This window comes from Vidua chalybeata, chromosome 9, assembly GCF_026979565.1.
Source record: "Vidua chalybeata isolate OUT-0048 chromosome 9, bVidCha1 merged haplotype, whole genome shotgun sequence".
In the NCBI taxonomy this organism is placed as follows: Eukaryota; Metazoa; Chordata; class Aves; order Passeriformes; family Viduidae; genus Vidua; species Vidua chalybeata.
Genome location: NC_071538.1, coordinates 23,735,599 through 23,753,673, shown reverse-complemented (window position 1 = coordinate 23,753,673; position 18,075 = coordinate 23,735,599). Strand labels below are relative to the sequence as shown.

General features: G+C 37.1%; 1 protein-coding gene across 4 annotated transcripts in view; it reads left to right on the top strand.

The window, feature by feature from the left end:
* Positions 1-18,075, top strand: part of CDC14A (cell division cycle 14A) — a 52,250-nt gene that overhangs the window by 5,030 nt on the left and 29,145 nt on the right. For 3 of the 4 annotated variants that reach the window (XM_053950258.1, XM_053950256.1, XM_053950255.1), the window contains exons 3-5: positions 6,200-6,275; positions 13,088-13,180; positions 15,134-15,213. In XM_053950258.1, the coding sequence (XP_053806233.1) occupies positions 6,200-6,275; positions 13,088-13,180; positions 15,134-15,213 (249 nt within the window). Of the gene's footprint in view, positions 1-4,624; positions 4,707-6,199; positions 6,276-13,087; positions 13,181-15,133; positions 15,214-18,075 lie in introns of those variants that run through there. The other variant, XM_053950257.1, reaches the window with a different exon arrangement.

Sequence of the window (18,075 nt, the reverse complement as noted above, 5' to 3'; positions counted from 1 at the left end):
TTAGCCTATCCTGTTTGGCTTTGGTTAAATGCTGCTTTTCTGTGGCTCTCCAGTAACAGTACTTGCATAGGGAACCTGAACTTCTCGATCTTTCTGTGGCTTAAATCACTGGAAAGGAAAAAGAAAATTTAAACTTAGCCTTGTTACAACAATCAGAGCTGTCACTTCACACAGAAAGCAATTCACATCAGTAATTTTGAAGACTTGACCTTGACTATTGGATGACCAAGACAACTTAGTAAGATTAAGTCCAAAATTAAAACAAGGAAATTTCCTAGCTTAATTTTATGCATTGCTTTACCATATCTGTCTTTGCTTTTTCATAAGTAAAAGATAAAAGCATTTGCCAGTAGTAGTGAGGAGATTTTTCTTTTGTTTGCAGTTAAAGGCTGCCAGGATAAACCAGCAGCTTTCTAAGCTCCAGTTTTGTGTTGGATGGGAATGTAGCTTGTCTAGGAAGTCCCTCATGTGCAACTTGGCCTCTGTCAAGATGACTTTTTTCCCCAAAGGGACTAGGTTTCTGATATGACCTGAAGGTTCTGTAGGGCAACTTTTTATGGGAGAACCTCTTCACTGTTAAGTTGTTTTTGATATCAAGGAGCACTGGATTAAAAAATCGTGTATCTGGATTAACTATTTTAATTATCTATGAGTCAGATCTGTGAGTTGTTGGATTTTAAAGAATCAGAATCTTCAGGAGGATTTGGAACTTCCAAGAGGGAATGGACTTAATACCTGGAGGTTTTTGCATAATCCAGGGCACTGTTCCTCCTTGAGATATTTCCAGGGTTATATTTGCTGTATCATCCTTGGTCTGTTGAGAAGCACGCAATCCCTAAGTAGCATTAAGCGTTAGGAATTCTGTCTCAGCCCAATTAAGGAAGCTCCTAACAATTCACGTGTTACTGGAATCAGTGGATGAGAGGACAAAAACAGTGATCACCTTTTTTCATGTGCTTGAGAAGTGGGGAGGAGAAACACACTTCAGAAAACTGGAGTTGGAGAAAAAGCCCGAATAGGTAAGATTTCCCAACCAGCAGTTTGGTTTTAATGAATATGCAGACTGATCTTCTCTCATCCAGAGAGTTTGTTGCATGTGAGAAGTGTTCAGCTTATGATTTGAAGCAAGCAGGTGAATAGTCAGGTGGCCATTTCTGCAGCACGTGGGCCTTGTGCTGTTAAATAGGCAGGCTCAGAACAGATGCAGTAAGGCCCTTGGAGGGTCCTAACCTTAATGTTCCTGCATAGGAAAGAGCAAGGGAGGAGCAAGAGAAGAATGAATCACAATAAGAGAAACAGTCTCATAGCTTAATTTTAATAGTAGCTGGACATTTTTTAAATGCTGAAGAATTAGCCAAGTTTTGCAGTTAGGGAGCGGTATTTTTGTTATTTTACCAGGTTCTTGGGTTTTATCTTTTGGCTTAAGTAATTGCAAACTTGGGGGGCTCCTGTTTTGGCAGGAAAGTGGCTTTATATGATTGCAAGTCTTCAAGAAGGCAAACTTCATACTTTAATGAGTATACTTTTACTTTGTGCTCCAGTTCTGGGTTATGTACTCCAGAAAATGATTGCAGTTATTAAATGGTGCTTCTGTTTTCAAGTTACTAAACCAATGACTGAATGAGGTGGCAAACAAGAAACATCGTGCCCTGATGGGAAGTGAGTGGCAGTATGAAACTACTGCTCTGTAGGGAAACAGTATCAGGCATCTGGAGTAAAGTATAAGTAATGAATTTTATTTTTGAAAGATGATATCCTGGCCTGATAGATTGACTGAGGTTAATATGGACCTTAACAAATTAGGGAGATGGACAATCACCAACTGTATGAAATTCAGCAAGGGCAAATGCCAGATTCTGCACCTGGAATGGGACAACCCTGGATGTAGGGGCAGACTGGGGAATGAGAGGCCAGAGGGCAACACCACAGAAAGGGACCTCAGCATACTGTATCATTCTGTGGAGGTTATCAATTCAGTTAAAAGTCTGCTAGGCTATAATAGTCCTTCAGTGAAGAGCACCATCTAATCATTCAGGATGAGAAATCTGTTTATCATTTTTCTCCAGCACAAGGGTCAGAGATATTCAAATGTTTAGTAAAAAGTGGTGTTTGCTTTCAGAAGTGCTGATTCAGGCTTGAACTGACTCGTGGCACCTTCATGTGGCATCCCATGGAAATGCAGTTGGAAACTTCTTACTAAAGGGATGTGGGCTGCATTTCCTTCACCTTTAAATTCGCTGGAAGAATTTACAGTAACTGTTCGTGTGACAGAGCAGAGCAATGGGCTGGCCTTTCTAGGGGGATGACCATTCCTATGATGCAGTACAGCAAATGCCTTGGATATAATACTGCAACAAATTACAGGTAGGAAGAAATGGTTCTAGGAGTTTACTCTAAGGAGAAAACAGGTACCAGAAGCTTATACTACTGCTTCCATGTGGCATCATGGCAGTATTTTTGAAGTAGAGTATTTAAATGTTCAGCTAGTATATTCTGGGGTTTCATTACTTGCTTTGAGAGGCATTAGGATAGCAAGTCCCCATGGAATGAGGGGGGAGAATAACTTAAGGTATCATCTAGGTACTTGATTAAAACAAAATATAATTAAATGTAATTAATACCATATCTGCCTTCTGTTCCTCTGTTGTAACTCTGTAACTCTGTTCCTCCTGTTGTAAATAACTGTCTCTCTTAACTAGCTTAAGCTTCAGAGACATTCCAGTTTCTCTTACTGTTTTTCATTGCTATTAAAACATCTAGATGTAAAAGAGATGGAAGTAAAATAATATTGGATGAATTGTTATCAGTGACTATTTGCCTTTTCTTATGTTGATCTTCAGTTTTTCCCAAATGAAATTCTTTATTCAGCTGGTGACTTGGTGTGTCATTTCATCTCCATTCTCTATACCCTGCCCATTTCCCATGTTCCACTTACATTTACTTAAAATTCTGGTCTTGAGATGAAAATCCTTCGGGTGAAGCAGGATCAAGTATCACTAGTTCAAGTATAAAAATGGCCTTTTGTAGAAAAAGTAATGAGGGTACATAGGATTAAATCCTTCTGCTTAAACATTTTAGAAACTGTATTTAGGCCTAGGGATGTAAATTGAAGAAAGATTCTGTAGATCAGAGTTCATTGACTTCAGTACAGAGCCTTGTATTATCTTTCAAAGAACTCTTTTGATTTGAAGATTTGTAAAGCAAATTTGTTTCACTTAGCCCCATCAAATTAACTTACTCCAATTTAGAGGTATAAAATGGAAAAAGGTTATGTTACAATATTTTAACTTTCTGCCTTGCATTTCAACCACAATGTTTTATCAGCAAAGACAATAGCTGGTTTATACTGCCTCTATGCTAGTAGGGAAATAACTTGGGAATTGACAGTGGTTTTGTGTATGGGTAGTAATGCTGATGCAGCAGGGACTTGAAAGTGCCTTTCCTTTGATTGTGTTTGTATTCTGAGAAATATTTTGTTTCTGCAGCATAGAAAAAGAGGGGTAGTAACAGAGTCTTAAACACAGATACTTCTACCCCCTACTCCATTGTGTTAAGAGAAGCACAAGATTCTTAATGGTAGTCAGTGATGGAGAAATAGTCAAAGATTGTGACATCTTTAACTTGGGGGCTGAGAGAAGCTGAATGGCTTCGTTTTGTAGAAAGACAATTACTTCCCGGACAGACTCAAATGTATTTTATCCTTATACCCACCAAAGTAGTAATTTGTCTTGTGGATAAATTTCTAAATTGATCTTCATGTACTTTTCCTACACTGCTGTTCAAATTTAATCATGTGGAAAAGTAGAAGTGGATGTATGACTTGATATTGATGTACTTCTAGCAAATGAATCATAATAAATCTTACCATAAAGCATGGCTGTACTTCTTCAGTTCTTTAGGTGAACTATGTATTCAGTTATAGCTTTCAGATACTTTGCTCTCAATTTTTTTAAGTATTCTATATTATAGTAACTATCCCAGTCCATATTTTTCCACAATTCTTAAAAATAATTTTTCCAAAATAATTTTAATATCATAAGTTTTACTCTTTCATCTTATATTTAAGTTAAAGAATGCTCTAAAGTTGATGGAGTAAGGGTGGGAGTGTTTGATTCGTGTGTTAGTGCAGCTGTATGGGAAGAGATGTTAAGAAGCCTTCTATATGACTTTCTTGTAGCTACATTCACTCCAGGGTTATTAGAGCTCCAGTTTTAACTTCTTGTTTGTTTTAACTCATATTTGTCCTTAGAACGTTTTTATTTCATCTCTATGAAAAACTGTATGGAGGGCTTTGTTCTAAAAATAACTATTGACCACATTTGGCAGACTTATCTAAGAGAAGATGATGAATTTTGAAGTTAAACCCTGCTTTCCTGGGGCTGCAGTTTTCTCTTGGTTTAGTTAACTTCTGTCCTACCTAAAAATTAAATTCTAGTAGTTGGGCAGCTTGGTCTTTTTCCCAGCTAATTAGCTTCTGTAATTACATCATAATGTTTTGTGCTGAACTGAATCTTAACCAACACTTGTGTTGTTACTTGATATTGTGAAGTAGGTGATACTGAAATAGCGTTGGTGTGGCAGGAAGGCTACTTGTCTTAAGAGAGTGATCAAGCTAATATGATTGTCTCTTTTTGCACTGGTCATGGCTTTCTTGTTTGAGAGAATGTGGGGAGGAGGAGATCAGTGATGTCATAAGCACTGAAAAGGTGAAGCACTCCTAATTTGTTTTTGTGTCTGTGCGGAACGGGCGAAGCAGAAGGCACCTGCACAGATATGTAATGCACCATGGGCCCAAAGCAAGGTTGACAAGTACAAGGATCTGAACAACCTGCTCAGTTTGGTTATGACTTCACAACCTCTCTGTGCAATTGCTTCCCAGTGTTTGATTGCCCTCAAAGTGGAAGTTTTCTTTTTATGTTCAACTGAAATCTAATTCGTTTTCCTGAAAAATAAACCCTTTGCCAGGGGGGGAAAGCTTGATAGGTACTGCCATCTATTCTAGCATGTAATTTCAGTACCTTTTTACTCCTTCAGAGACTGTAAGTCCAGAACAGCTTTTTCCTCTGTGATTCCCCAAATAGAATGTATTCAGATGCCAATGGCTTGTTTTGTTTGTCAGTAAGCAAGAAGCTTCCTGTGTCTTTTATCAAAAAAGCTTAAGGTAAATCAGAGTGAAGCAGTTTAAGTAGTAGTCCATTTGCACTGTAATTCATAAAGTGTGTCTTCAACAAAATTGCATAGACCATCAAGATTAAGATTTTTATATACAACAGGAGAATTACTGGAGGAAGTCTGCAGGTTAAATTTTGACCAGTTTTGCACAATTGATGGAGAGGGAGCTCTAGAAGAGGTTGCTGTAAGCTGCTTGCATAAAGGCTGCTGTTATTTGTATAGGTGCCTATATAAAGGGTTTGCTAGGAAGAGGAGCACTGGGAATCACAACAAGGAACTCCTGTTGTGCAATAATTTTCCTGTACAAATTACTGCTACTAGCTCTTACCTTAAGGCCGGAGATCGTTGTTCAAAGGTAGCACAGTTTAAAAATGCAAAAGAGAGAAACAAGAACAATGAGAAGTGGATATTTAGAATATGAAATATATAATAAATTGGAAGAACAGTCTAGAGGGAAGAGGATTTGGGGGACAAAAAGAAACATAATTAGATGTAAAGTATGTATGTAATACCTAATCTCAGGAATAGTGAAGAAAGGGATATAAAGAAATGAGTTTAAACTTCAGACAGAGATCAAGACTACATATTATTAAATAAATTTTATCACCCATAAGAAATTCTGTTTAGCTTATTATTGATAGTAGGTAATAATATATTCTCATCTTAAGCAGTTGTAGAATCTTTAGGATGACATCAGCATGGTTTAAATGTATATCATGTCTTCAAGTCTTCACTCTGTGGTTTTGGCCAAAACCAGACTGGATATCATGGGATGAAGAAAAAAAATTCGGTAGTTAGTGTGTGTATATAATGGGAAAAGTAGTTACTGGACTATTTTAAACTGAAGCTAAAGTTTAAATTAATTGTTACTATTGTCATTTTAAATTAATAAAGGGCTTATCTGTTGTTCTATGTGCATTGGCTACTTAGTATCCTTGATTTCCAGCTCTGTTTATCAACAACATGCATGTTGAAATTTGCTTAGCTATTTTGTATAAATAATACTGTTTTGTGGGTTTTTTTACAGTTTCTATGGAGATTTTGGACCTTTAAATTTGGCAATGTTATACAGATACTGCTGTAAACTAAGTAAGAAATTAAAGGTAAGTTTAGTTTAAAAACAATGTTCTTATATTTTTGTATTTTCAAATTGAAATACAATTAGCCAGTTTGAAAGTTGCTGTTAGGTGCTCACTAGCTAGGTGGTTATTGCTAAGCTTTAAGGTTATTCTTTGTTCCTGAGTTTTTTTCCCTCTGAAGAGTGAAAGAAAATAATATGCCCTCATTTCAGCTTAAGAGATGGGGCAGGTGACTGAAGGCTGTGTTCATCTTTTTGCATAACCTTAACACTTTCAAGACAATAGTAACAAAAGCTCCTGGTTGTGTCAGGGGTTTGCAGCTAATGAAGTGTGTATGCTGGCCCTGAAATCCCACTGTTGAAAGTAAGTCTCAGTGGAAAAGGGGTCGGAGGCAGAGAGGGAAACAGAAGGCCTTGGGACTATGAGAGCACTGCTTGACAGTAGATGAAACATGGGTGTGTTATCATCACAGTTTTGATGACAAATCAAAATCACGTCATCACACTGGCTGCTGTGCCTAAATCCCAGCTCCATCCCAGCCAGACCCTCTGAACATGTGTACAGCTGCAGACTTCACTTTCTCCTAGTACCTGTAATGAAGTGATTTGCAGCATGTATAGAAAATCTGTCAACTGCAAGAAATGAAACAGATGTTTTAATTCCAAAATGCTGATTAATATAACTTGTGGGCAAATAATGAGGAGACCCTTCACTAAATATTACAGATTTAAAATATTTTATCATATAAAATATTAGACCTGCTACTGATAGAAGGAAATGGGACAACAGATGTGATTGCTTTGGCCACTGTTAAGAGGGTCCTTTATTTAAAATGACATTATTTCTAGGGGCACAAATGAAACCTTTAGTTAGGTTGATTCATGCTACCTGCTTCTTTCAGGGGTATGCTGAACTCTGTGAATTCTTAAGTGGAGTTTCTGCAAATTGAAGGGCTTTTAGAGTTGCTGCAAATTTCTTGAAAAAAGGAAATGCTTCTAGTGAAAACTTACATTGCTTCTTACTTTAAAAAGATATTTATAAAAAGTTAATCTCTACTGTTTGTAATTTTGAATGCCTGTGCTCATACTGGGGAAGCATTGGAGTTGCCATTTGATAACACCAGGCACCTTATAAATACATTATCACCCTATTTTGCAGTGCCACTGTCCCATTCAAACACATGACCAATGATTCTTACTCCGTAGGAATCTATTTTTTTCACCTTAATCCTGGTGTTTGTGATCTTGTATTTGTGATATTAAAAATTGGATTATGCTTGCTCTGTGAAGCAGTTACTTCACAGGAGAACCAGTAATCAACCTACTATTCTAACCTCACTGTGCCCATGAGAACTAGAGAGATCAGTTCTGTCTTTTCCAGATTCAGATTGTGACTGTGGTCAGTTTGGGACCTTAATACAGTCTCATATATTACTGTATGTCTTCAATCTTGAACCTAGGTACCAGGAGTTTCATCCAGAAAATAAGTATGCAACTGATAAATATCTCAGGGTTTTTTTAAATGGTTCAGTATTAAACAGGAATGTGTCTGCAGTCTTTATTCTTGTTCTATGACCATCGTCTTACTCATTCAATGAGGCAAGTGAATTGTCAGAAGTGTCTTGTAAGCATGGTGATGAAGACTGGATATTATGATGGGAAAAAAACAAAGGAGCTAAATTAACTTTTTTAATAGGAACTATTAACCCTGATATTTGCAGGGTTGGTTTAGCAAACTGGGATATCAATTTTAATGTAACTTTTCTAGCTTTTGAGAAGAGTGAATATACTTGCACTGCAGGGTGAAGGGTACAGCTGGCCAGGACCAGAACAGAGAGGTCTCCACTGGGAGGAAGTGCAGTTTGTTGCTTCTGGCTTGCCAGAGGCTAATTCCAAATAGGTTAAATTAAACTCCTAGTGCCTAAGAGAGAAGGGTAACCTGATAGTGCAACCACTTGAAAGTAATACCTGGAATCAAACAACTAAAGCTTGGAGTACTGCCAGAGTGGTATAGAAACTTGCATATGAATGGACTCCAGTCTGGCTGATTGGCACTACCCCTGGGGCAGGCCAGTACTGCTCATGTGAGCCTTGCTCTTCTAGCAGTTACAACTTGTGCCACACTCTCCTAATTTAGATGCCATCTGCAGTGGATGAGTAGGTTTGTAAGACAGACCTAGGGCTGCAGCCTGCCTCTGCATGTGTATTTACATGCCTCAGAGGAGTGCATCTGCTGGGGACTGTAGGCCTACCTACAGTGACTGCTGCTCAGCTTCCCCAGGCAAGAATTAGTCACCATTTCTACACCTTGTGTAGAATCATCTTGTGTGTGTCCTTCACACATGTCCTCAAGAGGAGTTCTGGGGCCTTAACTAGGGTGTTCACAAATTCGTGACCTGTGACTTACCTGCCCTACAGCAGCAAAAGTTTGGTGATTCTCCTGTGGCACCAGGTGATGTGTAAGCAGCCTGGGATGAGTGTTTCAGAGATGGGAAGTGCAGATTGGACTAGAGACAGAGAGAGCCCTGTTGGGAAACTGCTGCTTGCACACTCTTGCCTTAAGGGTGCTCTGTGACCAGCTGCAGGAGTTGTTTGATCATAGGAAGTAAAAGAGTCTGCAGATTATCATGGGATGCTTGCTATTGCCATACTGCAACACTTTTGGGACCCTGAAACAATCATAGTGCTTAAGCCCAGATGATTTGGTGTGCTTGGTTGGATAAGCACTTAATGTACTTTTCTTTAGAAAAGAGTCGAAGTATAGCACAAAAAGATTATTTGCAAACATGAGGGTTTTGGTTATGGATATGGTGTCTCAAATTTAAGACTTAGGCTTTTTTAATTTTAAAACTTCTTTGGATAGGAACAGGAAAAATGAAAGAATAAGATCTCATTAAAACAAGAAAGCCCCACAAGCTTCCCTTTCAAATCTTTCAGCTATATCTGTTTCTGTTTTGGGACAAAAGTTCGACATGAGGCAGTATTCTGCTTTCCCCTCTCCTTTCGTGGGGGACTGGTGAGGAAGAAGGATATTGGTTTGAAATATGCTAATGGCAGAGGAACATTTTAAAGTAAACTGTTGTAACTTTATGTTGACTGTTATTTTTTAAACGGTAAATACCTCTGTTCTGAAGAAGTGAAGAACTTATTTAGATATCCATTTGGAGAAAATTTGAGGCAAAGTCTTGGCTGTGCCTTACAGGAGAACCTTTTTGTGTTTGTAATTTTTCAGTTCTTGATTGCTGTGAAGATGATTTTCATTATCCAAGTCAGCAGCAAGGAAAAACTTGTCTGTGCTATCATCCTACTTTGAATTCTGTTCAGGGCAGAAAACACTTGACTAAGCAGCTGGCCTTCATTTATGAAAGAAAATTTTTTTTGTGTTTTTAAATAAGTCTGATGTCATGAAAACTGCTTTTAAAAAACTGTTGTGTTTTATCTGTGCATAGCCTTACACATTCTCAATAAATTAAGGAGCAGAAGTAAGCAGGGAGTGTTGCTGATATAAATGGTACAAGTATTGAAGATCAAAGGCAGGAGAGGAACGGTACTGGCAGGCTTATAAACTATGGGGTTAACTTTTTGTATGGTAGCTCTATTGCTGCTGAATCAGAGAGGGATTTGGCTTATTTTTTTGTTTTACTATGAATAAACTGCTGGACATACACATGGAACTATAGTAATTGCAAAGCATCTCATTTAGGACAGCTTAGATTTTGAGGCATGTGCATGTACATGTTTCAATTAATTGTTTCATATTAAGTTTGCCAATCTTGTATTCATGTCTATTTACAAGTACATGTTATCTATATGTACACCTGTTTATATATAGGAGTAGAATTTGCATAGATCTAGGCTTATCCATGATATAAAATAATGCCAAATAATATGTTGATTTTACACAGCTATCTGGTAACTGTCCACCACAACACTTTCTAATCCTGTCATCAATTCTCTGCAAGTAAATCTCTCTTGAGATCTATAGGGAACTTTTGAAAAAGAAAAACTGTAATCCTACAGTGAAAGTAAATATTCTGTTACCCTCTCATACACCTTATGAATTAGTTTTATTACGTAAAGCAAAAATTGCTCCACTTTCTGTGTAACCTCTGCTTTTAATTCACAAGATTGTCTTTCAGTATGTTCCTTTGGGATATATCTTGACAGACACTGTTATGTTATGCTGTTAAAATTTGTCTTTTAATGATGTGTCAAACTGATACAATTTTCTCACTGGTAAAGAATGTTTTTAGTGTTTCACAGTGTGTGCACCTTACTTCTGTTATGGAAAGAAAAAAAGATTATTGGCAACTATAGTTATTCCCTCGATGACCTGTATTGAAAAAGTCCTTATTGAAACATTCCTGGTTCTTCAGAGTTGTGCAGTGCCTAAGGGAACTAAAGCCCTAATTCAGGTGGAGCTCTGGAGCTGTAAAAACAGTAACCTCCCAGAATTCTTGTGAAAGCTCATCATTGAAACTGGCCAGAGGAGGAGATGTAGCTTATTAAATACAGTCAGAAAATCAGTATTTTTTAAAAATAGATCATATAGCTTAGTTTTGATAATGAAAGTGCACTGAGTTGACAAGGTGCACGTTAATGTTAACAGTTGCATTTCATTGTGTCTTGAGCAAACACCTACTGTAAAACTTACTTTTCTGTAACTAGTGTGAAAATAAAAACAAGTATTTGTTTTGTAGGCTTCTGAAAACTTGTGCTACTTGCTATGCTATAAGGCATTAATGTCAGTTTTCAATTTTGTGTTAAAGCTTTAGTCAGGATTCAAAACACATTGAAATATTTCGTATAACAAGGATGAAACCCTTACATTTTGAAAATGATGCAATAAAAATGATCCATTGTTTTCATCTAAATACTCTAGAAACTTCAGGTTATGGCTATTTTGGGCACAAAAGTGGCTCAAAATTGGAATGACTCGATATATCCATATGATTAAAAAATCCATTCTATAAAATAAAACTAGAAATATGGTCTTACTATGTAGAACTTAATTCTCACTAGCTAGCTTTGCAGTTTAAAATAGTGTTTTAGGTGAACTGTAAACTGCTGCAAAGAACTTTGCTTTAAAATAAGTAGTAGTCAATAAGTTATAATTGAAGTTCTGTCACTGTTGCATAACTACTGTAATCTTATCCCACCTACACATCATGGGTGGAATTGCAGTTAGAGAACACTAAAATTAAAAAATTGAGGAGGGGGAAGAAGGGAGGAATCCTAAAGTACTGGGATTCATTTTGTCAAGTTTTAATAATAATTGAATGCTTCACTAATTAAGTAACGACTTGTGCTTCGTATGTTTGCATATACGCTGAGAGAGATGTTGCTGTTGGCCTTAAGATACAACCTCTTCCAATCAACAGCAGCCAGCAATTTCAGGAATTGCAGTCCTATTTACACTCACTTGCATTAGCTCTCGCTCCTTCCACCTCTGGAAGATGGGGCTTGTAAGACCAGACTGGAAGGGACAGTTAGAACTGCGAGTAAAGGTGCTGTTCTGTGGAGGGTGGAGTAACAAACTCACTGTGGTGCCTGCATCAGTTTTCTCCTGACTTGATCAGATATTTGACTTTTTTGGAAAATTTGATTCTTGGTTAAAATTAGATTTGATGGTTAAAACTGTTCTAAAATTTGCAGTAAGTTTTGAGGTGAGATTTGCAATAAGTTCTGCAGACTCGACATGGACAGGTTTCTGGAAGTGAAATACAGTTGGCACTACAAATGAAACACTGTTCTGCAGCAGTTACTTTATCTCCCTTTCCCAAGCGTCAACAGTGTCAAGAGTTAAAAACCTGAAGTTGGGTAACAATGGCACTGGTAATTAGGGCATTTTATAGAACATGCAACTTTTAAAAAATACTTCAAATAATTAGAAACAGAATCTAGTATATCTGTTGGTGACTTCCTCAAAACTGTAGGAGTGTGGTAAAAATCAATCTGTAAAAACATACAGGGGTGTAGCAGAGTATAATGGAAGTGTGGCAATTCATGAAGTTTTGAAAATTACTAATGCAGAAAATTGTTCAACTTGCCATTTTTAAGTGACAATATTGTTTCTCTCCGGCTTTAAACAGTTTTGCTGCAGCTTGTCATTATTGTTCTTTTCTGGTGCTTGTGGACTTTGTTTTCAATGGGAGTTTTGTCCACACGATTCTGACACAGGCTTCTTTTCTTCATAAAGAAGCAAGAATTGCAAGTGTTACTAGTTTTGTCTTTGCCTAGCCTTTCCTTCAGGCTTTTCTCTTATAAAATAGTATTCTTTTTTTTACCTTTTTAAGTAAATTCTTGCTGTTGAAGGTTTCTAAGTATGTCCATCACCTCATTTTAAAACAGTATAGATGGAAGTGTTTCACTTATAAAATGACTGTAGGGTTGATTGCTTGACTTTTTCTTCTGTCTCCTCCACAGAATTATGTGCTACAGAGGTTTAACATAGAGGATGATATTTTAGTTGGAAAATTTCAATGTCTTTAATCAGTGTTCATAAGCTAGTGTTTCAAATATTTAAACTTGGTGGGGGGAAAACCCAGATTTTTATATTGAAGATTTTGTTTCAGCTCCACTTTGTAGCATGTTTTTGTACAGCTAACCAAGAGATCTGCCCAGAAACAGTGGCTATTTCCCTGCACTCTTATTTATCTGTGATTTAAGAAGATTGTTCAGAGTATCAGTAATTTTTTCTCCTTTAAGAACCTCTTAATAAGAATTTTCTCTAACATATTTTGCAGTTTTGGAAAAGTGATTTTGCTAAAGTATTCTTAAAGCATATTCTTTTCTTAGTAAATATTCTGTTTTGTTTGTTTATTTTCTTCTAAACAGTATTTCAGTCTCTCAAGAAAGAAGATTGTGTACTACACCAGTTTTGACCAGCGGAAGCGAGCGAATGCAGCGTTTTTAATAGGCTCATATGCTGTAAGTATTTTTGATCACATGGATACTTTAACCTTCCTGAAGAGACTCTATATGTAAGTGGCTTCTCAAGGGGTGCTCCTGCAGGGAGGTGAGCAGATGGTCATTTCATTTGTCTCTAAACTGTCTTTGAAAATTCTGAATGAGTTTTATAGAAACCTGGTCGTCATCCCTTAGCTCCATTTATTTTATTATATAGAGAAGGGAATGGTTTTGGCAGATCCCCTGCATTTTTCCATCGGATGCCATTTTCTTGAATGTTGAAAATCCAAATTGTTTACCTCTGATTGATCGTGTTAGGCTGAATTGCTTCTTATGTCAGTAGTGAGATTCAGACTGGGAAGGAGAAAAGATTTTCCCACAACCTTCTGAAAGTTACTAAGCCAGAGGCATAGTGGTTATTGAATTTATTTATTTCCTCATTTAATTTTCGTAGCCTACCCAGAGTAATAGACAGTGTGCCACAGCTCTACTGGTGTTTGAAAGTTAATTGAGGAGGTTTGGTTTATTTGTCCTGGTTCCTGTTCCTTTTTCTTATAGGTAGCAGATGGACTGGACATATTTCTTTCTCATTATTCCTCTGAGTGTGTATTTTGGTAGTACTATCTTTTATTAGATTTCTGTAATGCCAGTGAGAGAGAAAAACTGTTAAGTTCTTAAGTTTGCAGTTTTCATGCAGCAAATGACTGGGTAATAGTAAACTACTATGTCATGTCTAGTTATTTACTTGCAGGAGTGTTTTGTCCTAATATAAAAATTTAAATTAGATATTTCAGCCCTACCTGAAACATGAAAGGTTTGTTTGCTGGTAATCTAAGCAGCTCTAGAGGGGATCTGTTCTGTATATTTCTAGTTTGTAAATGGCAGGTGCGTGTGGGAAAAACACAAGTCCAAATTGCATTTGAAATACTGTGGATAAGTGTTAAGGTGAACTTAGAAAATACTGATTCCTTTTTTGTTCTGTAAGCTTTTTAGGAAATATGAGTTTTCTTGACAGCAGGTACATGGGGCCAGCCTTGCTACGTGTTTTGTGCCTGTGTAATGGCCTGTGTATGTTGCAGAAGGAAAACATTCTGAAGAATCATAATTTTAGATTAAAAATGAAACCAAGTTTTGGTTGCTGACTTTTCATCGATATAGATGAGTCAGAAAATGTTGCCTTGATTTTTCTTAATGGAATTCACTACTTTTTAGGTGCTGAAGACATACTGTAATGTTTTCCTCTTCATTTCATTATACTTCCTCCTTCAGTTATTGCATTGCTCTTGACATCCAAGATACTTTTGATTTTTCAGGGGCTCTTTCAGTGTTTCTTTCCCTCTCCTCCTTTTGTGTTCTTAATATCTTTTTTCTGTTTCCTCCTGGTGTCTTTTTTATGAGCCTTTATGAGCTGTGTGGACAGGCAATGACCAGTGTTACGTTCAAAGTGTCGTGTGTGAATGTCTTTAAGCAGATACAGCTTTGAAGGGCCAGAACTTCTGTCAAATAATACCTGCAGTATTGGGAGAACATGTGGTACAAATTTGCCCCTACTTCATGCCCCTAATTCCTTGATAAGATGGAAACTCATCTTTTTCCTGAAGTTCTCTGAACTACCCTCTAAAGATCTTTTGCCTACAAGCAAAAGGCTTTAAATGTAAGCTATTTTACAGTAATTCATGCAACATTGAAGTCTCTCAGTTGCAGCAGTATGTGACTTTTTTTTCCCAATTTTCTTTTTTTAAAGTATGGAATTGACACAAAACAAAGTTTTTGTTGACATCTGTTGATAGGTGAATCTTTTCTTTGTGTAGGCATGTCTTTTCTGATCTGTATATGTCACAGGAATTGATTATGAAGGAGTATAACAGGCATTCTTATGAGTTTAGTGTGCTGGAGGAAGTTCCTGTCTGGTTAAAGACTTTTCAGGCTCAGGGCTGATTATTTTTTTTTCCCCTCTTCTCCCATCCACTTTAGGTTATATACTTGAAGAAAACACCAGAAGAGGCTTACAGGATGCTTTTATCTGGATCTAATCCACCATATCTTCCATTTAGGTATGTGAACACAAGAAATGAGGCTACTTCTCTGTTTTGAAATTTGTTAAAAAGTCTGGGGTTTAGATTGCCTCCCAAAAAGGTGTTTCATGTCTGTTATGGGTATTGTATGAAAATGACTGATCTCCAGAAAAAATATTTTTTACATCTGGTGTAATTACTTGCTGCTTGTGGGAATAATAAATTACTTAGATCAATATAAATCTTAAGTAAGACTCAGTCTAGCAAACTGTCAGGTTTTAAAAATAGTTCTTAGCATGTTTATGATTTAGCCCTTAAACCTTTTCTTCATAATGTGTTGTGTTTTAGTATTTGAAAGTCATTCAAATATTTGAAATTACCTAGTCCCTAGCTAGTGAGACTTACGGGATTGAAAGGGGTTTTATGCTGTTATATTTTCTCTATTTTACAGAACAGGTACTGATATTAAGGTTACAGAATGTTTTCAGTGAATCATAGGTAGTTTCTATCAATCTGTCTTTAAACTCTGTACTAAGGTCACATTGAGGCTTGAATCTAAGGAATTTTAGCTATCATGCCTATCTGATAGAGAGACTTCCAAATATTTTTCATGGTATGGACTGTGAAATGCCCTTATGCTTTATGAATGAGAATACCTCATGGTATTCTTATGCAAACACTGGCAATAAAATGCAACTGCAAGAAGGTCAATATCCTCTCTTTTAGGGGAATCAGCATTTTGCAAGTAGTGCTCACTATCAGCCAATGCATTTGTAAATGTAGACCTACCTTGTCTATATCAAATTCCTCTGATTCTTCAGCCACTCAGCAAAGGAAGATCAGATTGTCTCTTCTCATACTTTGCACAGAAACCAGATGCAGTATAAACTGCTGGGGTGGTAGATTTTTTTATTATGTCAAGACCAGTTTGGTTATGAAGTCTTAAACAATCAGCTACATTTAAAGAAAAGATATTAAATCAGTGATAGCATTTATTGACGGAGAATTTGTACAGAGTTCTGATCATCGATAGCTCTCCAGAACCAGAGCTACTGGTATCCATATGTTTTTTCAGCTAATCATAAAAGATACTTGGTACAATGCATTTAAAAAATCAGTTATTTTAAACATGTCAGTGTTTTTTAACATCTCCAAGTTCTGTATAAGATACAGGGATTACAATCTGCATTAAACAGTGGTCTGCATGTGCCTTAGCATTGCTTCCATGAGGATCTGCTTCATGATCTTCCCAGGTACAGAGGTGATGCTCACCAGCCTGAAGTTCTCTGGCTCTCCCTTTCTACCCTTTTTAAAAATAGGATGGGTGTTTCCCTTTTTCCAGTCACTGGAGACTGGGCTTGTCTTCCATGACTTTTCAAATATCATGGACAGTGGCTTTACAACAACACCAGCCAGTTCTCTCAGGACCCTGAAGATGGATACATCTCATCAGGCCCCATAGCTGAATAGCTGTATCTTGTTGACCAACTAAAGAAATTTACTGTTTGGAATTGTAGTAAATTGATGTGTCTTTAGGTTTTCCTCATCCTTGCCAAGGTGAAAATAAAGGTGTGTAGAAAAGAGGTTTTGACAGAGTGAAGAAACTTATTTGTCAGGTACCAAAATGGTAAGACAGAAAACTTGGGAGGAATAGTGTGTTTGCAGAAAAGTTTCACAGGACCCTGTTTGCTTCAATCAAAGGCTATAGATTCTTGCCTTGCAACTAATTCCTTATTATACTGATACTGATAGTAGCAGCAATGATAAGAAAATGCTGACTGGTAAGGATTAATGAAAGTAATTATCTCAGTGATTTCTTGTGAGGCTGATTGGAACCACAGTAACAAATTTAATGGCACAAAACAATTTCCTTCTAGGTGTTAATTGATTATTCATAGGTAATCCTTGTGAGTTTGAATTAATGAAATTTTATTGCAAAATAGAATAGTTGGCTACTCTAGAATCATCAAAGGAGGGATCAAAAAATAGAAGACACAGCAAGATTTTCTGGAGATAATTTTATATTATATACAAAAGAGCTTTTTGTATTTCCCTGGGAAGAATATGCTATCCAAAAACATTGAAGAAGGCGAAGTCCAGCAAAGGGACTACTCAAGTTTTGCTGTCTGGGTTGGTAGAATGATTACAAAAGAATAATTGTTTAATTCCATTTGTTACCTTCAGGAGAAAATGGCAATAAATTTATGGAGTAGGATATTCTGAAACATAACTACTTTGCAGTCTTTTTCCAAGTGTTTCAAGCCCTAGGTTGCTGTGAGAAATTATTGTCTAAAGCTAAAGCTTTTGACAGTTATGGAGTTTTTGTGGTGGGTTTTGTCTGGTGTAGGTGGGATCTGGTATGTGTTTGGGCTTTTGTTTCTTCATTTGGGTTTTTTAAGGCAAAGCTTTGGCAATGTTCGAGGGAGACATTCTTCTTGAGCCTTGCTGTCTCTAGAAGGACTATAGTGTTGGGAGCTTTTGTTAGAATAATTAAACATCCTGATTTCTTGAGTATTTTTCCTTGCATGGTGTGGGGCTGGAAAGCACTTACGTTTCTTTTGGATGTGCTTTGGACTACGTCAGCTCTTGTCTCTGGATTAGAGCCTGAACAGATTCTGTTACCTGTGGTGTAGTTTGTCCTGCTAGGGAAGATGGGTGTGTAACCTGGTTGTACTGGAGGGGGGACAAAGAGGAGTGAGGAAATAAAATGAAGAATTGTGATTAGAAGCTAGATGAGAAATGGGAAGTCTGACAGGGAGGGGCTATTAGTGTATGGAGTTCACAGGTGGAGGTTGGTATATACAAGGATCTCAAGAATTACTGTTGCTGAGAGAAGGGCAAGTAGATCTAATGAGGGTCTGCAGTGGGACAGTCTAGATTAGCTGGGAATGGGAAAGAAAT